This window comes from Meleagris gallopavo, chromosome 1 (assembly GCF_905368555.1).
Source record: "Meleagris gallopavo chromosome 1, MGAL_WU_HG_1.1, whole genome shotgun sequence".
NCBI lineage: Eukaryota > Metazoa > Chordata > Aves > Galliformes > Phasianidae > Meleagris > Meleagris gallopavo.
Genome location: NC_139404.1, coordinates 167,087,155 through 167,108,186, shown reverse-complemented (window position 1 = coordinate 167,108,186; position 21,032 = coordinate 167,087,155). Strand labels below are relative to the sequence as shown.

The following is a 21,032-nucleotide window of genomic DNA, read 5'->3' as shown; positions in this document are numbered from 1 at the left end:
GAAAGCAAAATCGTGAACTGATGCACTGTTTAAATTAGTTTGATTGCATAAGATGTTGAAAAAGAAGGAAACAAAAGTAACAAAATGACTAAAACATTTTGTTTTTCTTTTCAAGCAAAATGTAACACTAGAAGCTATACTGCAGGTACGTTACATTCATTTCTTCATTTATTTGTTTATAATTAGCAGTGCTTGTTCTGTGCATTTTTAGTTTTTATTGTTATTATTTCAGAATGCCACAAGTGACAACCCAGTGATCCAGCTGAGTGCTGTTCAAGCTGCAAGGTAAAAATGAATGAACAGAGGCACAGAAATGAACTCTCTACACATTTTTCACGATGAAAGTTACTTATTTTACTTCTACATTTCATTTCACAGAAAACTCCTATCCAGTGACAGAAATCCACCTATTGATGACTTAATAAAATCTGGAATTTTGCCAATTCTGGTAAAATGCTTAGAAAGGGATGATAAGTAAGTATACCTTTACAAATGTTCATTTTCACTGAAAAACTCTATCCAGATGACTGTTCAAATGGAGCTGAGGATCCATAGCATGTTACAGTCTAACCCAATGGATCAGATTCCATGACAGCAGAGTATAAATTCTCCAGGAATATTGTTTATTCTGCTGCTGAGATGTCATTTTCTTTTTTAGTGCTTTCTTGAGAATATCTAATTAATGGAGTATACCTTACTACATTTCTCATTGGTTCTGAATATTGCAGACTTTCCTGTTAACTTTTTTTAAGAAACCTGCCTCAAACTTAGTGTGGGCATTTGAGAAGGCAGAGTGTATGCATGGTTGCAAACAAGGCTGTTCTGTATGCGAGAATACAGTTGTCATCTGTTTCATTGGGGTTATTAGCTCAAGTTTGTGGTTCCTTTCATTCCTATTGCATGGTGGGCTTTCTGGCTCTGTGCTGCTCCCTCGTGTGATAGAACACCACAGTAAGCACGCTTTGTGTTCTGATTCTTTGATGGAAAACGAGAGCTCCAGTAGAGGAGATAGAGAATGTTGTGCATGTTGTTGCACGACTTTCATGTCACGGAATGAAAAGTGCTGTATTCCACAATCTGTGAGCCTCTTATTGAGACAGATGGGGATTAACATGTTTGAGGTAAATGTTTTAGGCTATCTTTGGTCTCAGTGAGCCACAAATGTATTTACAGGATTTCCATTTTCAAAGTCATTTCTGCAGCCACAGGGGCTAGGAGCTTCAAAAGGTGCAGACTGACATTTTGGGTGGAATTGGATGGCTGCAAAAAAATATGAACTGTGACTAGCTTTGTTTCTAGTTTGTTTAGCACAAGAGTTACTAAGAAAACAGCAGGCAGTAAGTCCAAATCAGGTAGTGTTTTGAAAGCAGACAAATGCCTGTCTGCTCTAGAATTAGATGGTTCAGTGCTGTGAAAATTTAAGTTGAATTTTATTTAGGTTGTTTGTATGATTTATCTTTGTAAACATTTAAAAGGCCTTTTGAAAGTGAACTCAGCGCTTTCTTAGGCAGTCCTTTTGATTGTGATTGCTATGTAATGTTCAGTAAAGATAAATTGTGCTAAGAGTTTGTGTAGCAGATAATTAAAGCTGTTGTTTGTGTTATAACTGAAAGTTTATCCCAAGGGCACTCAGATCACAGGGGGAAGAAAAATTCATTGTGTGCATGAGGACCAATTCAGAACTAGAATTTTAAAGCATTTGATCCTAGAATGTAAGGTTTATAGATAGCTGCTTACACGTGCTGTTTGTTTTTACAAATTTTTATTTACACATCTTGTACCTCCATCTTGATTTCTTTTCCAATCCTATCCCCAATAACTCCTGAAAATGCTTTGGAAACCAATGCATGAGAAAAACGTAAGGGAAGCAGGTGATATGGCTGTATGTAAAACATTGAGGAAGATGTCAAAAATTAAAAGTAGTCACCTACCAGTAAATATTCTGTGCTACTTCTGGGTCTTGGACACCTTGCTATTACTGCAGTCACTATAGGCCTTAAACTCTTTTATAGCTTTTACAACTCTTAACCTCTAAAAGTTTTCGTGCTTTGTTTTATTAGGCTGCTGTTGGCACAGACAACAGTTGATGGATAAAATCTTAGTTTGGACATTCCCCTCACTTTTACTGTATTTGTCACTTCTTATCTGCATTTAGTAAGTTAGGATCAGTACAGGTATGATGCTGTCCTTTGGTACTGATTGGTGTACCTGTACCCTGTCTGTGATAGAGCAGACAGAAGTCTTTCTCCCTGTGTATCTGCTTGTATTTGATCTTGGGTGTGATGTTAGAAAGGCTACAAGGTTTTGTTAGTTGTGGTCAGCCATGGTTAATTTGCTAAGAACTCCTACTGTAAGGCAGTTGCACTTTCTACACTGAATGTGCATGGCCTTTGGGTGGGCTGGGTGTGAAGAGTTGTCTGTTACTTATTAGAGAGGCATAATCAAATTTTATGATGCTGTGTACCAGAAGTCTTTCATACTGGAGGCAATTTGTTGATTTGAGTAGCGGTCAGCTTCAGTAGTTGGTGGATATTTCAGTGTTACTGATTTTCTTTCTTTTTATTTTTTACTAACATGAGGTCAGAATGATTAGCAGTTTAAAAAGCTCGTAGAATGTAAAATTTGTGTTTTGCTTTCCTCTCTGTTCTTCTGAAATGTCCAAGCTTAGGGTTTTTCTAAAAAAATCTTGTAGCCAGGTGGTACTGCTTAAATGTAGCATCATGGAGTGCATACAGTGAATAGTGCTGAAGTGAACCATAACATAATCTGAAGATCATTTCAAGTTACTACTGTAAACTTATTTCATTACAGTCCTTCATTACAATTTGAAGCTGCATGGGCGTTGACTAACATAGCATCAGGCACTTCTGCACAAACTCAAGCTGTTGTACAGTCTAGTAAGTATTACAATATGTTTATTGGGAGGTGTGGGTGTTTGGGGTTAAAGGGAAAAGGGATTTTTGGATAACAAATACCATTCGCTATCAAAACTATTAAAACAATAAAAGCATATGCCTGTCCTCTTTCTCAGAACTTTCTACTTTTGCTCTTAAAGGTTAATCTGTTTGTCAATAATGATTAATATTAAGGATCCCAGACCTGAATTTCCCTTAAAGAAGATAGAGAATGACAGATGATACAATGAGTGTGACAAAAATGTTAGTCCTTTCTAGTGTTGATTTTTGCATTCACGTGCTGTTAATTCCCCTAAAAATAAAACTTACATTAGAAAGTAATTCTTTCTACTTCAATAGTGTGTTCATAAATCTTACTAAAGTTGTTAAATACGTGTAGTTATGTAAAATTGCCCATCTAAATACAGAGTTAAAATTACCTTCCTTTCCTTGACTGTGTGATTTGTCTCTCCTGTACGCACTGTGTTTGTTGTGCTGGCTTTGGCTCCTAACCAGCCAGTGAGACTTCCATTACCAAGAGACAGGAAATTAAAGTTAGTTGAAGATAAATTATGTTTGCTGAGTTGAATCAAACTGTTCTTTTTTTGTTTTGTTTTGTTTATATACGTAGCTTTTGTGTATTGACACGGTTATCTTTAAGCAATCACTTCTATGCTAAACGCAATGTTTTGTCATTAAATGGGAGGCTATGGCTGAGCAGTTATAGAGCAAATTGTCTAGACATATTGATATTCAATGCTTTTATATGGGAAAATGATGACCTAGTTCTTTGATTTTTTTATTTATTTTTTTTTTTTTTTTGTAAATTGAAAATTAAAATGAAAAAGTGCATATGCACAGCACAGCAGAGTTGAAAGCATTGCTGTTGGGTGCACAAAGTTCAGGGTGGATACATCCCTCCAAAATCTGTTTAGGTAACACTTGAAAAGAAGCAAGCGTGATAAAATGACTGTAGAGAAGCAAAAAATATTTCCTTAGTTTTGCTTCTGAAGAGAATATGGAAGTTTAGTCTGAAAGCCTAGCTGCCTCCTTCTGGCAGGTGACCAAGGGACTCTGAACTCTGTTTAGATAAAGGCTGGTTTGCAGGAATGAAGCGATAGACCCTTGCAGCTACAGAGGAAGCTGCTGCAGCCTGAACACAAAAGAAGGCCTCGGCAGTCAGGGGCAGATGGCAGTTGGAGGGCCTAGCAAGAGAGAGAAGGTACTGTACACACAGAATAGATCTTGGCAGAACCAATTTGGAGCAGAAGTAATTAATTTTTTTGAGAGAAGTGGATCAGATAGCCTGCAGCTCCCACTTTCTCAGTCTTTTCTCCTGCTCAAGTACTGATATGAACTATTTTCATTTCTGCTTTAAAAGCAGGATTGCAGTCAAGTGTAAACTACATACCTGACCCTCCTCTCTGAAATATGTTGAATATATGTACAGCTACAGTGTAATTTCAGTAGTCATAGAGAAAAGGAAGCTTGAATATTCCCCTTGAGCTAATGGAAGTGGGATGGTTGTGACAAGAAAAGAGAGTGTTCTAAACAGTGTTGTGTTGCTGTGCCTCCCAACTTGTTGTAGAAAACTACTCCATAACTCATCCATGGCAGGGAAAGAATTCTACGTTCTCTTCATTCTTCATCCCTCTGCATTTTTTTTCATGAAAACATATCAGGGATTTTTTTTGGCTTGTTACCACATGTGAAATTATCACCAGGATATCAATTCACAGTTACTCACAAACTGTGTTGTAGTTTTTTAAAATTCCAAAGCTATTTTGGTGCTTACAGTCTCTACAAGAAAAATATTTTTTCCTTCTACAGTATATAAATTGATCTATTTTGCAAGAATGACTATAGGATGAGTATGATAATATGTAGAGTTTAAAACCTGCTATAAGAATTCCCATCTGAAAAAGAATATGAGTTGTCTGAGAGAAGATAGCTCACAGGAACAGCAGAAGGATGGTTTCTTAGCTCTTAAGTGTATTTAATGCAGCAGAGATTGAAACCAAAAATCAGTACCACTTCCTTAATCCGCTGTGTTGCTTCTGTTATATAAGAACAAATAAAAACTTGTCTTAGGACTGTATGGCAGATGGATGTAAATCTTCACTACACGTGGAAGCTAACTATAGCCGCTTCTTGGGAGGAAGCTATTTTCTTAAAATCAAGATTTGAAACACGTTTGCATGAGTAGGCATGTCATTCTGCTAGGTATGTATTGCTATCTTGGATAACTCTAACATCTGAATTACCAGGAAATTAAACCTAGCGCCTACATACTTGTGGCTCTTAGGTAGCACTTGGAAAAATATGGCGAAATGTTGAAATGTGGACAGCATTGTTGTTTAATTCACTTGTTCTCAGGTTTGTATTTTCTGCCTCTATAGATTTTTATAGAAATGTTTAACAGATTTTCTATGCTCTTTGTACCAGAAGCGTGTATGTTAGCGTAAAGCATGGTAGAGAAGGTGTTGAACATGAACCAATTGAAGTATTTTTAATTATTTCGGTTATTCAGTTTTTCATTATTTCAGAAGTATATTGCAGTATCTGAGTTCCACTGAAAACAAATCCAATCTTTGCATTCCACAGATGCAGTACCCCTCTTTTTGAGACTACTCCATTCTCCGCACCAGAACGTTTGTGAGCAGGCTGTCTGGGCTCTGGGAAATATTATCGGTAACTCTCGTTCTTACCACGATTTGCATTGAGGGAGTGTTTCATTTTAGAATTTGACTTTTGAACATTGACATTATCATATGAGACTATGTTTCCTCTAAGTTCTGTGGCTTACTATATTTTTTCATGTGGCCAGAATTACGTACGTACATACTATTGTTTTCTAAAGAATAGTGTCACTTGCTGCACAAAATGTTAACAGGATAAATTTTGTGTCTCTTAAAATATACATACATATCTGTATGTATGTATATTTAATTGAACACGAACTTTTAGAAGTAAACTATTGGTGAGGAAACATAGAATTTCAGAATCCCAACATGCCATTGCATACATTTCAAGATTTTCCATTTTTAATGTAATTTCTTTTACAACAATTTTCATTTCTGTAGGTGATGGTCCTCAGTGTAGAGATTATGTCATATCACTGGGAGTTGTCAAACCTCTTCTGTCCTTCATCAATCCCTCCATTCCCATCACCTTCCTTCGGAACGTCACATGGGTCATTGTAAATCTCTGCAGGAATAAGGACCCCCCACCGCCTATGGAGACAGTTCAGGAGGTAAATACAGAATTATGAGACAGATACTTTTTTATACTCTGCACTAGAGGCCAGATATTTCACACTGACCTACTGTGAATTTATGCATGTCTTTTGCCACTGTCTTCTGCCACTTACTAGTTGTTAAGTAATTTGACTGAGATAGCAGCAGAGCTACTCATAACATCTGAAGCTGACAGATAACACTGATTACTTATATATTAAAATGGACACAAGAAAAATTAACACTCTGTAAGGTGTTAACGCACTTTTATCTAAAAAGACTATAACCATGATTCTGTATATATTCTATAAACAGAATCATTGGAATGCAATTATTTTCAGTAAGAGGAAATATGTATAGACTAGTGAATACAGTTTAGTTTCGGTTTTGACTAGCTGTGAACATACAGTTTTTGTCAAGTCCCCACTTGAGAAACATCTGAAAATCCCTTTACACTGATGATCAGGAAGATGTCTATGATGTTTGCTTGTTTTCCTCCAAAATATAGTCTACTCTTTGTGTCTTTGAAATATATAATTGTCTTGTATTTTTACAAATTTTAAATAAGGTACATATTTTTATACATACTTCAGGGGAATGAGCAGTTGCTGGGAAGTACGTGAGTGTAATATACTAATTCAATCTCAAGCTAAGTTTTATGTTGACACTATTTGGATTCATGTTTGCACAGCAAATTTTATTCTGTTGTAATGACTGATCAACTTCTTTTCAGATTTTGCCAGCATTGTGTGTTCTCATTTACCATACAGATATAAACGTAAGTAATTTCTGAAGTTTTAGATATTTTGCTTTTTTGTGTTGTTTAAAGAAAAAATGCTTTGAGATTGTGTTTGTGGCAAACTTGGTTTTGTTAACTTGCTTATAGTTAAGCAGTAAACGTACAATTAAGTACTAAAACTAATGTAATCATGGTCATTCAGAGCAGGAAAAAGGAAGTGCAAACACCATTTCTGAAATATATTTTCTAAAAGTCTTAGTTTTACACTAGAAACTACTTTTTTCTAAAATCCTATTTTACAGAGTTGTGCTCTAGAAGTTTGGAATTTTGATATTAACTCTTGGCCTTAATTTAATTTAATTTTATTTTGCCTCAATTTGTTACTTTGTGTAGATAATAAGGTTTGAATTTTGGTTAGTTCTTTGTGTGGCAAGAATCTGGTCTTTCTGATCCTTGTGGGTCTCTTCCAACTCAGGGGCTACTTAATAATTCTCTGATATGGAATGTATGATTCTGTATATCAGACCAGTCAAATAATGTGATCATATGGTTAAATCTAACTTCTGTTAGATAACCTGTTGGATGCCTGAATTTGCAACCTGTTTGACTAAGGAAATCACATAGGAAAATGTATTTAAATACATTAATATTTAATTATTAAAGGTTTTTAAATATTATGCTCCTGAGCCATGGTTTTTGCATACATTTTCAAAGTCCTAGAGAGTGGTCTTACCTCCTGAGTTCTTTTATTGGGAGTTCAGGAACCAAGATCTATACACGTAAGAGATACTGAGCTGCTTTTCAGCTCTTCTTCCTATCAGGACTTTGTAATGTCTTGAATTGTTGCTGTAGTAGCACCACAATTTAAGGAAGCAGAAATTGAACATCTTGGTGGGTCTGGTGATAGGGCATAAAGTTGGTGGAAATGGCTTAGGTTATTTCTTCTATGAAGTAGCAGTGCTTCTGCTGCTCTTTTAATGGTGTAGTCATTTCATACATATTTGCAAACAGTTTAATTGGGGATTTTGCAGGGTTATCCCAGTGTAATGTGAGTGGGAGACAGCACACGGTGACTTTACAGTTCATAATTTGGACAAACCAAAATGGAGAGTCATAGCAAAACCAAAAATACTTCTAATCTATAGGTTTTGTTTTGTTTTCTGGCAAATTTGAAAGCTTTTTGCAAGGACTGATTTTGTGAGAGCTTCTTAAATTAGATTTGAGACTACGTGGTGCCAGGTTTTGACTGAGTGAGGGTGCCCATCTTTTTCATCCCAAGAATCAGGTGCTGGTTGTAAGTACCAGTGTGGTCCCAGCCTCCCAGTACTGGAGCAGCAAACCTATCTGTGGTGCTGAGTTAGTGATGCAGGTAGATCAGCAGACAGTCCTGTGAGCACCTCTGGTGGCTGCTGCTCTCATCATCACCAGGGCTGTGGGACAGGAAACTGGTGAAGCTCCATCTCTCACTGCTTCTGCTGTGATGCTGGCTCCACTGCAGCACATTCTGCTGTCCCTGTGGCAGCAGCAGGTGAAGGCAGCAGCAGGTGAAGGCAGCAGCAGGCTGCATCAGGAGAGCAGTAGGTATGTGCTGCCTGATCTCTGGAGATGGGTGGAAACAGCGTGTGGGGAAGGTCCTTCTCACACCTTCAGTACTATTTAGCTTTCTTAATAGCTGGAAATTTTGGACGGCTATCTATTTGAAAAGTAGAGTGCAGATACCTTTACTAAAATAGCAGATGAGGTTTCTTTCAGTTAAGCTGTCAGAGAGAGGAAGCTGGCTCACAGATCTCCTTTTGGGTATGCTGTGTTGAGCCATTCTCATTTGAAGCTTCCTTAAATCTCAGTGAGCTGAGCTGTTAACTCCTTTTTGCTCACCATGAGACACTCTGGGCACAAACTCTGCCTGCAAAGCCTTCAAAAATTGCTTCAGACCATCTCACCTCAGAACATAAATAAGTTGCTTGGATTTAGAGCCTATTGCTCTAACCTCTTTCTAGTAAATCAGATGAGAGCCCCATTCAAAAGGTCATTTAGTTCACAGAATAGAACAGGTGTCTTAACACACAGAATATAAACTGGGAGAGTAGGCTTACTGTGCTCTTAATTTAGACACTTCACTTAGGTGCAATGAGTTCAGGCTCTAGTCTTCCTTAAAATTCCAGAGTAACTGCTTTGCTTTAGTTAGCTTTGGAAATTGACTTAGAAATGCCCTCAGGGGCATCCAGGCTTCTCTTCCTTTAGTTCCTAACATCACCTCCGAGTGATGGGATATTACCTCTTTTTCTGCTAGCTTTGTTTCTGCTTCAAATCCTACCATTAAAACAACTAACTTTTGTACCTCTCCATTTTTTTGAAGGGCTCTCAAATCATCCATACCAAATCACCAGTGACTTCATTGTTATTTTCTTTAAGTGTGTCCTGTGCGATAGTCGTTTCTTTGTGTTTATTCCCTTCTCTTGAACAGTTGCCATCTTAACATAAGTGTTTGTCCTTTAGCTGGTGTAAGAAAGTTCTTTCCTTTGCTGTAGATTTAAATCTCAGTATGAAGGATAGTTTGCAGTTTAACTTCAGACTGCACTGTGGATCAAAGGCATTAAAGTGTAGCTAGATGGCTTAAAGACTAAGGCCATTTAGCTGTTGTGTATTCAGAAGATAGTAGATCTAACAGATGAGAGCAGGGCTGAGAAGTTGGTTCACTATTGTCTTCAGAAAATTACTAAGTCAGTTACTTAACTGAGCCATTCATCTGTCTCCAAAATGCAAATCAAAGCCAACAATTTACCTTTGGTGTGTGCTGTAACTTTATGCACCAAAATGTGTCAGTTAAAAGGATATATAACCTATTATAACTTATAGATTACAATTTATTATCTAATCTATTTTATAATCTGTCTATCTTATTAATTTATTATAATCCAACACTTAATGCATCAGGTTGCATTTGAGTTTTTCCTGTAACTAAATGGCATGCTGCTTTTCTTTCTTTTTTTTTTTTTTTTTTACCCAGACGTGGAAAATAATCACTAATTAAGATTCAGTGATACGAATTTTGCTGCTCAGTGTGTAAGTTATGTTACGTTCTTTCCAACTTACAGATTCTTGTGGACACCGTTTGGGCTTTGTCCTACTTAACAGACGGTGGCAACGAGCAGATACAGATGGTGATTGATTCAGGAGTCGTACCTTTTCTAGTTCCCCTTCTGAGTCATCAGGAGGTCAAAGTTCAGGTAAGTCTGTTACTGGGGTTCTGAGATGACCATTGCAGCCACAGTTGTTGCGGATAAACTGAACAAAAAAGTTACCTACACCAAGAAAAAAACATCTAAAATTATATTGAAACTCTTTTTGAAGTATTTTTTTTATTTCAATAAAGCAGCAGGTTACAAATTTATAACTTAGATTTCTCAGATTATGTGTACTCTTTTCTGGTTGCAGCATCTGAGTAACTCATGGAAATCAATTACAGTTTGATACTTTTTGAATGTTAATGTCTTTGATTCTGAGTCTTTTTAGTAAATCTCTAATTTTCTACAAAAGGTAGGTTAACTGACTTTCAACACAAAGGGAAGCCTTAAGTTAGTTAATGTGTGCTTGATTTTTATAAATTAACCATTGGAATGTGGAAGCTTCTGTGCGTATCTGTGCATTTGCCATATTTGTTTAGTTTGGACTTTGGATGAAGGCTGCCTGGCTTAAAATTTGTCAAACGAGTTCACTTGATGGAAAAGAGTCTCTATCACTTTTCTATCACTTACAAAACATTTATTAATTCATGAGGATATAATGTGCATTTTTGAAAGTCAACTGAGAGTAAATAAGAATATAAGTAGTCTTTTCTTCTTTATTATTCTGCAACGGAGATGTGAATTAAAAAGCTTGCAACGTTTACAGCCATAGTCAAGGCCTAGATATGTTTATTGTAACTCAGATCAGATACATGACAAATTATCTTTTGTTGTTCTAATCTCTTTCTACTTTCTAATCTTTTGGAGTTGATCTGCAGCATGCTTTTCAGTAAAATACTGCACTGTGTGTTTCTGTTTTGATGAAGCAGTGCCTGTTCTAGAGTGCAGCTCAGAAGCTGTAGTGCTAAACTCTCTTCTGCATTGTTTTTGTAGAGACATTTAAAAATGATCTTTATTTTAACATAAGTAACAGCAACGTTTTTAACATGCAATTTTTTTTCCCTTCCCACTTCGGCCGTTCAGACAGCAGCACTGAGAGCAGTAGGCAACATAGTGACTGGTACTGATGAACAGACACAAGTTGTTCTCAACTGTGATGTTTTGTCTTACTTCCCAAACCTCCTGACACATCCAAAAGAGAAGATAAACAAGGTATGTTATCATCTGCTTCTTCTTTGCTTAATCTTGTTGTTTAAAAAATAGAACAGTGAACGGTAGCATGTTACAGAAGAATTTCTCAGAGCTGTTATCTCTGGGATGTCAGCAATTCTGCATGAAGACACCGCCTTTCAGTCTGGTGCATAATTAGGGCAGAAGTCAAACAGGCATATTGAGGGTCCATTCGTTAGTGTTGATGCATCAGTGCTGATTTTTGGGAAGACTGGTTTTTTGCTTTGAAGTATGATTTTGTTGTTGCTGTTGTTTGCAAAGTGAGTAAGTGGTGAACCTTATACTACAGGTTTTTGTATCTGAGGATTGTTACTTTTGATTGAGTTCAGTGAGATGGATAAGGATGGCCCAGTTTTTCCTCCCCAAAATTAAAGGGGTTTAACAAAACTAAACTTCTTTTCACAGTTTTTTCTCTTCTGTTGTCCATCTTCATTGAGTACAGAATACCACCGTCTTTTTTTGAAAACTATCCCTCCTTCCTTTTGGCAGAAGGAACTTTGCTGTTGCGAAGGATTAGATGGAATAGGGAGAATTAGATGAAAGGAAGTGATAAGTGTCCTCCTTTCTAGAGCTGCATTTGATGATGTTTGCTTTATTTTTGGTAATCATCATGCCATCATTCCCTGCAGAGATGGGGCTGGCTGGGAAAGAGGCTTTTTCTCTTTTCTCTGCTCCTGTATTTAGTTTACTAGATTTCCCCATTTCAGCCATATCACAGAGGGGGATTCTGTTTCTTCAGGCCTTGGAAAATACCAGTAGTGCTGAAGAAGTTAATCTTCAGCAGTTCAGACTGCTGTGATCTCTTTCTGTCTCCCCTTCTAGCACTCAGGAAAGAATAAAAAAGAGCTCTTTTTGAAAACCAAGAAGGAGCTATTTTGCTTTAAGAGGAGTCTATGAATACCTTTGAGTTTTTTGTTTTAATAACGTGAGGAACAAATACAAATAAAAGTCAAATGTACCTCCCTAAAAAATGGAACCCATTATGTTTTCTCAAGTATTTATGATTGGTTTGATGGCTTATTAAAATCAGGTTGTTTTTAGTTCAGGTTGAGTGCTTTTTTCGGATATTCTTGGTTGGCTTGGCAAAATAACCTGTTGTAACCAGGAATTTTTTATTGCCATTAGATGTTAGCTATGTTATGAACCACCTGAATGAGATAATTGGCTGGGTAAGGTCTCAGGGCTGAAAGTCTTGTCTGATTATTAATGGAAAAACTCAAATGAGCTTTGTAAGCTCTTCTTCATCTTTAAGGGAGTAAACAGGAGATGGAGGTACAGAAGGCTACTACTGAGTTGCCAGGTCCAAATTTGCAGGGGAAGTTTTTTTTTATTGGGGGTTTCTTTGCAAAGCTTGTTTAGAGTTTAAAATGTGGCTATGGCTGTAGCAGTGCAAAGTGGATGTAAGGTTTAAGTTGGTATTGCTGCCAGTGTGTGAAGTGAGCAATACTTTGACCCAGTGAATTAATCATATCAATTTTGTAGCGATCTCATGTGTGTTTGGCTTTCACAGTGCATTAAAAGCTTGTGTGTTGGAAGTGCTATTGGGGAAGAAACCTGGAGGCTCTATTTAGAGATGGTTGTGGTATGAGTTGAGGTTTTGAAGCTGTTTTTTTTCAGTTTGATTTTTTTTCATCTGTTGACTGTTTTCAAAAATGTGTTTTGCTTTTTTATTTTGTTCAATTTTAGGAAGCAGTTTGGTTCCTTTCCAATATCACAGCAGGAAACCAGCAACAAGTTCAGGCTGTAATAGATGCTGGGCTAATCCCTATGATCATACACCAGCTGGCTAAGGTCAGTCAAGCTGTCAGCTATGCAAGTTGTCATCCTCTTTTTATAAACCTGACATGAGGAGTGTGTAATTTTTAATAATAAGCCTGACAGATGTTTCCATTTGGATTTTAATGAGCTATTAATTTTACTCTTCAGGGTGACTTTGGAACACAGAAGGAAGCTGCTTGGGCAATTAGCAACTTGACAATAAGTGGGAGAAAAGATCAGGTATGTATAGTAGGATTTCAGGTTGTCACTTAAACATTGTGCGTGCAGCCATTTCTAAGAAGCAAAATGTTCAAAGTACTTTTTTTTTTTTTTTTTTTCCCATTACTTAGGTTGAATACCTTGTACAGCAAAATGTAATCCCACCATTCTGCAATCTACTCTCAGTAAAGGATTCTCAAGTGGTACAGGTGGTGCTGGATGGTCTGAAAAACATCCTGATAATGGCTGGTGATGAGGCTAGCACAATAGCTGAAATTATAGAGGAGTGTGGAGGTACGTGCTTACTATGCTTTAAAAAAAATTACTGAATTCTGTTCTATCTTCTCATTGCTGCTGTCGGATGTTCAGTACAGAATTTTTGGGACTGTGGGCCATCTGAATAAGCAAATGACACTCTATTCTCTTTATCTTAGTTTAGGGGCAGTCGTGTTAGAAACAATTAGTAGAGGAGCTTTCTATAGCTTGACGTTCCTAGGCTTATATGAGAATTGTACTTCATTTCATTTGATTATTGAATATAATTAGTTTTGCAGTAGAACACACAATTCTTGCTTTACTTCAAAGCCTTGGTAGCAGATGGCTGAATAGGGACCTGCTAGTCAAAGTTAGAGATTAAAAAAAAAAAAAAAAATGCACAGGCAGTGTAAGTAGAGATGTGTTGCCTTGGAAGAATACAGGGATTCCATCTGAATTTGTAGAGATGGGATCAAGAAAGCCAAGGTACGCATAGAACTGAAACTGGCAAGGGAGATGAAAAATAACAAGAAGAGTTTCTACATCTACATTGGTCAAAAGAGAAAGCCCAAAGAAAGTGTTGCCCCTCTGATAAATGAGAAGGGAGAGCTGGCAACGACAGACATGGAGACCATTGATGTACTCAGTGATTCTTCACTCTCAGACGGGCTTCCTATGTCTCTTGTGTCCCTGAACCTCTAGGCAGGTTGGGGGAGCAAAATACTTCCCAATCTAAGAGCAGAGCAAGTCAGAGGCTGAGTATGTACAAGTCTGTGGGGTTCACATGCATGCTATTGTCCTGAAGGAGCTGGCTGTAGTTGCCAAGCCTCTCTCTATCGTATCTGAAAATTCATGGCTGTCAGGGGAGGTCCCCAGTGAGGAACCCTAACATTACCCCAGAAGGGGAAACAAAACTTCTATTTTTTAAGAAAGGTAGAAAGGAATATCCAGGAAACTACACGCTGTTGAACCTCAGGTCTGTACCTGGGAAGATCATGGAGCAGATCCTCCTGAATGCTATATTAAAGCACGTGTGAGATGTGGAGGTGACCCAAGACAGCCAGCACAGCTTCTCCAAGAGCAGATGGTGCCTGATCTATCTGACTGGATCTTCTGTGATGGAGTGATGACATCAGTGGACAAAGGAGACATAACTGATGTTGTCTATTTGGACTTTGATGTGGTCTCACACTACATCCTTGTCTTTAAGTTGGAGAGAGATGAATTTGAGTGGTGGAATGGATGGATAAGGGTCTGGTTGGATGGTTGCAGCCAGAGAATTGTGGTCAGCGACTCTGTATACAAGTGAAGATGGGTGACAAGTGGTGTGTCCCCATGGGTCTGTCTTGGGACCAGAGCTCTTCAGCATCTTTATTAGTGACATAGACAGTGAGATGGAGTGTGCCCCTAAGCAAGTTTGCTGATGACACCAAGCTGAGTGGTGCAGTTGACACAGTACAAGGGACAAAGTGTTGCACTTTGGTCAGGGAAATCCCAGAGATGTGTACAGAGTGCGAGAAGAACTCCTTGAAGACAGCCCAGCTGGACATGAGTCAGTGATGCGTGCTCACAGCCTGGAAGCCCAGCAGTATCTTGGGCTACATCAGCAGAGGGGTGGTCAGCAGGGAGGGGGAGGGCATTCTCCTCCTCTACTCTGCTCTCATGGGGCTCCTGGTGTACTGCATCCAGGTCTGGGACTCTCAGCACAAGAAGGATGTTGGAGTTTGTCCAGAGAAGGGCGACAAGGGTGACAAGAGGACTGGAGCACATCTCCAAAGAAGAAAGGTTGAGGAAGTTGGGCTTGTTCAGCCTGGAGAAGAGAAGGCTCTGGGAATGTCTCATTGTAGCTTTCCAGTATTTAAGGGAGCTTGCAAGCAGGAGCTGGACTGACTATTACACAGTCCGACAGTGACAGGACAAAGGGGAATGTCTTTAAACTTTTTAAAAGACAGGATATTCAGAGATGGTGAGGCATTGGCACAGCTGCCCACAGAAGCTGTAGATGCCCCGTTCCTGGAGGCACTCAAGGGCCTGGTTGGTTGGGGCCCGGGCAGCCTGAGCTGCTGAGTAGCAGCCCTGCCTATGACAGAGTTGGAACTGAATGGTCTGTAAAGTCCATTCCAACCCAAACCATTCTGTGATTCCATAATAATAATTTCATTATGGCTAATGCAGAACGAGGAATCAGGCTTTGGGATATTCCAATCTTAGTTTTAATTGATGTAGTATAGTAAGGTAGCACTGAATGTAAGTTTGAGAACTTGATGTATTGGAAGCTTTTCTCTTGTGTATAACACATCCAGTTTGAGACTAGGATTTTAATCTGATTTTAGGATGAGATTTCATTGCCTTGGTTAAATAAAGCCACTTCCTTTGCTTATGTGCAAAATCATAGAATCATAGAAGGCCTGGGTTGAAAAGGACCCCCCTGCAGGGTTGCCAAGCACCAGATCAGGCTGCCCAGAGCCACATCCAGCCTGGCCTTGAATGCGTACAGGCATGAAACAAAAGCTATGCACTAGACAACAATAGTTTTAAAAACAATAATAAAATTTTAAAACAACCAGAAGTACAATGGGTTTTATCTCAAAAGAGAGATGATTCCCTTATACTATGTTCTAGTATGTTTCTGTAGTAATGTTTCATGAGTTTTCCTAGTTAGGTTTTTTTTTTCTAAAGTAGTCAGTAATTCACTCCCAATTAATTTTAAAATTCTTCTCAATTTTCTTTTGTCCAGGGTTAGAGAAAATTGAAGCCTTGCAACAACATGAGAATGAAGACATTTATAAACTAGCGTTTGAAATCATAGATCAGTATTTCTCTGGTGATGATGTAAGTACGCTAAAGATGGAAAAGTGTATGCACTGTGCTGTTAGTGCTCCATTAGTAAGTACATTGTTCTTGGTGATCTGTTCCAGTTGTTGTGAACATAGCACGTCTGGGAGGTCAAGCTTCCTGTTCCCTTTTCAGTGCTCCTTCCCTGAATTGAAAGTCTTTGAAGAATTTCTCAATTCCAGGAATTTTCTTCAGCAATACTAAGATGACTGATCTCATTTTGTGTAAATACATTGACACAGACCCAATGTTCATTGCATTGACACGTACATGAACGTGTAATTACTTATGATTAGAACAGTTCTCTGGCTCTCCTTTTTTTTTTTTTTTTTTTTTTTTTACTTCCTCATACATCAGTCCTAGGAGTTGGGGAGTGGATCCTTATTTCAGATAATTTTCATCTCCGTAATTGCTCAGTGTGGGATTTACAGTGAAGAGAATGAAAATGGAAAACTTTCTGCAGCTGATTGATGTAGACCACTTGATATTTTCTTGCATCCCAGTATTTTGACCCAGTTCCCTATGCTTGTAATGATTCTGTGAACAGTGTCTAATATCCTCCATAATGGTTCTGAGATGTCTGTAGTTAACTGAAGAGCATGATCTTAGTTGGTATAGGTGGAAAAATAGCCTTGTTGAGATTAGTGTTGCTTTTTGTGCATTTACATCTTACATAAACTAGTGTAATTTAGTGTGTGCCTAATTGGCTGAATTTACTGCCTTTTTTTGGGATCAAGACTGTACTTCAGATTATTGCCTATACTGATAACACATTTTCTGGAGTTTCTGAAATTTATTAGAGATTGTAGAAATTCTATAATTGAAAGATAGGAATTGAAAAAACATAATGATGGATGAATTTTCAGACAGTAACTTTAAGTTGCAAAATGAGCCCTTGGCATTTTAGTACCATTGCAAACCAATGCAAATTCCTGCCACTCTGTATTCTCATAAGATGTTGCTGGTCACTAGATGCTCACCTTTGTTGCTAATCACATCTTCTCCTTTGGTGAGTCCTGTAAAGTGCACAGGCAGTTGGCATGTATTTTAGAATCAGCACTAATAGCTTCCTCTTGCGTTAAAGGTGTGTGAACTTCAGCAGCTTTGCTTTCAGAAGGCAAAGTGTTAATTTGTCAACTCACAAATGTCTGCAAGCAATTCTGAGACCAGATTCGGTCTTTGTAGTGGTGTGCCCTAGTCCTCCTCCTGAGAATTGCTGCTGTCCCCAAATGCCTTAGTCCCTCTTTCCAGTTTAGGTGTTAAGTCACCCAAAGTAAAGAGAAGTGTCTTAAGGTGAGTCAGTTCTGCCCTACTCCAGTGCCAGACCTCCAAAACCTATTTAGACCTCCCCACCCAGAAGGGCTTGTGGATGACACACAGGGTGAAACAAGGCATGTGGTTGCTACAACCAAATTAATGCTATCGCAATAATACTCAAAATACATAAATAGATGAACATTTGTGAATCTCTTTTACGAGTACCAAATTGTGCTGGGAACAGATGTTTAACAGATTTCTGTTGTTTTATTTGATAGATCGATGAGGATCCCAGTCTCATTCCTGAAGCCACTCAAGGAGGTACTTACAATTTTGACCCAACAGCCAACCTTCAAACAAAAGAATTTAATTTTTAAGTTCAAAAAAGTGCAGCTTCTCTGTCCCACACCAGTATGAAGCACCACCAGATGGCTACCAAGTGAAGAAACAAAAGGCTCCAAGACACACATGCCTCTTCGTTTTGATGCTTCTAAAGCAAGCCATGTATCGGTCACTTTGCAGTTGCCAAACGTCACTATCACATGGACTGTAAATGCATATGCATGATCTCTTAAACTGTTTCAGAATTCTTTTTAACGGTCCCAACTACCTTTTTTTGCCTTTTTCCTGGTGCCACATGCTGACAACCGCACTCTGCAGTTCTGTTAAGAAAATTCCATAGTGGTGGCACATTGGCTTTCCACGGAAAAGTAGCTTCTTTGGAAAACGGTGCGCTGTGGATCAAGACACTTTGGTATGATGCGTACATTTTGGAAGACTACAGGGGCCCAGTTTGCTCTGAGCCTTCGTCATTGTCCTCCACAAACATATTTTCATATACTTTATGTGGAAGAATAGATTAAAAAACGCAAGCCAAATGATTTCATTGGTGAAACTGAAATAAAAGTAACTTAAGCAAAAACAAACAACAACACAACACTTGGCAATTGATTAAACACTTAAGTTTAAAGCAAACAAAAAAACTACTTCATCTATCAGTAATTGATGTGTGTTCATTAACTGCCTCAGAAACCAGGGTTGGAGAATGAACTGTAGATTTGGACTGGTAAAGCTTTTGCCATTATACCTAATTTTTGAGAACAGCGAGCCCTCTTTGACCACTCACTTCAGCCTGTGTGTTCCTGCTGTTTTGAAGTAATCAAATGCTGTGCATGGTATTTTACCTGAGCTACAACCTGTTACGGACTTGAACTTCTGGTTAAGCTGAAAGCAAGAATCCCAGACTGTAGGAAAAAAAAAAAAAAAAAAAAAATTCTGTCCAAAAAAAAAGTATTAGTTAAAAAGAATCTTGCTTTCAACTTTCAGCAGTCAATATATTTTGTTTTAAATTGATAATTGGATATGGTTGATTCATATTGGGTTTAAACTGTGGAGCTTTCATGTTTACTGTAATTTAGTCTTAATCTATTTTTTACTTAGTAACCAGTGCTTTTGATGATGTGGTTGGCAACAAACCAGCAACTACTTAGAAGCGTCATAAAAGCTTCATTCTTGGAGTATTGGAAGAGTTACTCAGAAACCAGTCTCAAATCTTAGTCGCGCGATGAAACAAGATGCAAACTGGTTGACGTGTGAGGCTGTATGGAAGCTGCCGCCATTCAGCAACAACCTGATGTGCAGCGCACATTAAATAACTCTACGTAAGGTATGTGAGGTCACTGCTTTAGGAGAATGGCCCGGACCCAGTCGTTTTCAAAGGGATCTTGGTATCGCTGGGGTGAAGATGGGTAATTCCGTAAGCTATCACACAAACTGGTTTTGTTGCTGTTGTTTACTGGGTGTAATTTCCCAATGCGTTGATGTGAAGGGATAGAAAAATCTAAACTAATTTAGTTATTGGATGTGGGTTGTATTTACTGTGATGAAGATAAGGACAGATGCCATCAGAGCTTTGTGGATCAGCTGTTTTTCCACTGATGAACAACGCATAGCAGGTGTGCATTCATTAAATATATATCTGCCAAGGTGGAGCCACTTTAAAGAGCGAGTTGTCTTGTATCCCAGCTGGATACAAGCGTATGTTTAAACTGCAAGATTTTTACTTGCTAGATAATCTGTTTTAATATAGTGGTTTGGCCTCTGATTATTTATAGGTTTTATAAATTTTAGAATCAATTTCTCTTTAAGGTGGCTCAGATTTTTCAACTCTCGTGCACATAAAATTGAGTTGAAGTTCATTGTGCCTTTTTTCTTTTCCCAGAAGTTGAGTTGAAGCTTCATATGGTAACTGCATCCTATTCACACACTATAGTCTAAAATCTTGAAAATGTGTGGTGTTCGCTAAGAAACTAAACAATAAAAAGTCAAAGTTAGGTAAGGTCACAAAGGTTTTGTGGAATTAGAGTTCCGGCAGGTGTTATTGTGAACAAATATTTCCCCTTCTAACTCCATTTAGTTTCCTTCTCTGCCGTATAGACTGACGGTTACCCTGCTCAGCCTGTGCTCACTATTATCCTACCGATTACCTACAAATTGATATTAAAGTAATGGTTTTCCACGACTGTGAAGATCTGATCTTTTTCTTGCACTCAGTGCATTATGTTAAAAGTGAACATCGGCGAACTGAGTTCAGGCAAGACAAGGCACGTGCTCAGTTCTTTCTGTTGTGACCTTATCAGCTTTTGATTGGGATTGCACCATCGCATAGTTAATAAAGGAAACAAAATATATTGCTGCACTTTTACGTTTTCAGAACAGTGTTTAAAATTGCATTGTTTTTATTATTTTTTTAAACTATCAGTTAAAATAGACTAAAACGTTCTTTCAAAGAGGCATCTAAATGTGTTCCTAATTTTGTATATGGGCTTAGGTTTTGTAACCAATAAAAAGCTGCTATCAAATACTATAAAAAAAAAAATAATTCAAGAAGTTATTTTGAAAGTTACGGAACTGCTTAGTCTTTGCAGATCAACCTATAGGGGTTTTTGTCCTTGACTAAGTATTAGTTAGCAGAAGTCCACCTCAACGTCTGCCATATGTTGCAAGAATGAATAAAGTAAGCTAACGCAGTGGTCTCTGGAACTTGGGTACTGTTCTGGTACGGAGTTTTATACTTTCTTGTAAGGTGTTTTTTCCATAAACATGTACAGGAGGCGATGGTAAGTGGGCTGCAGCTGATCTGCATAACTGGGAGACAGTGATTTCTGCTGACTGTGTGGTGTTCTGTAGCATCGAGGAGCTCACCATCCTGCTTCATCTCCAGAGATGTCTCCAGGTTCCCAGTGCCATTTGGGATCTGTTATTCTGCAGTGATTTGCCACTCGGGATGGCAGGCACCTCTACTGCAGTGTGCCTTGGGAAGCCCTGGGCAGGGATCTGTGGCCAAGCTGGGTAGCAGCAGCCCTCACCTCAAGGTACGAGTTCCCCTCTTGGGGTTCCCAAGTGGATTGGAGGTGGGCTTTGCATTGTGCTGTGGTATTGTGGCCATCTGTTAGCTTCCACTGGGCCCTACCTGGCTGACCTG

The 21,032-nt window shown here is 38.3% G+C and overlaps 1 protein-coding gene across 2 annotated transcripts in view; it reads left to right on the top strand.

The window, feature by feature from the left end:
- Positions 1-20,429, top strand: part of KPNA3 (karyopherin subunit alpha 3) — a 53,005-nt gene extending 32,576 nt beyond the window's left edge. For both annotated transcript variants that reach the window (XM_085215878.1, XM_085215879.1), the window contains exons 4-17: positions 116-145; positions 233-285; positions 379-474; positions 2,812-2,897; positions 5,499-5,585; positions 5,978-6,147; positions 6,864-6,908; positions 9,965-10,096; positions 11,078-11,206; positions 12,911-13,015; positions 13,151-13,222; positions 13,333-13,495; positions 16,194-16,288; positions 17,827-20,429. In XM_085215878.1, the coding sequence (XP_085072004.1) occupies positions 116-145; positions 233-285; positions 379-474; positions 2,812-2,897; positions 5,499-5,585; positions 5,978-6,147; positions 6,864-6,908; positions 9,965-10,096; positions 11,078-11,206; positions 12,911-13,015; positions 13,151-13,222; positions 13,333-13,495; positions 16,194-16,288; positions 17,827-17,925 (1,362 nt within the window). In that variant the 3' untranslated portion in view covers positions 17,926-20,429. The remainder of the gene's footprint in view (positions 1-115; positions 146-232; positions 286-378; positions 475-2,811; positions 2,898-5,498; positions 5,586-5,977; positions 6,148-6,863; positions 6,909-9,964; positions 10,097-11,077; positions 11,207-12,910; positions 13,016-13,150; positions 13,223-13,332; positions 13,496-16,193; positions 16,289-17,826) is intronic.
- Positions 20,430-21,032: the final 603 nt, after the last annotated feature.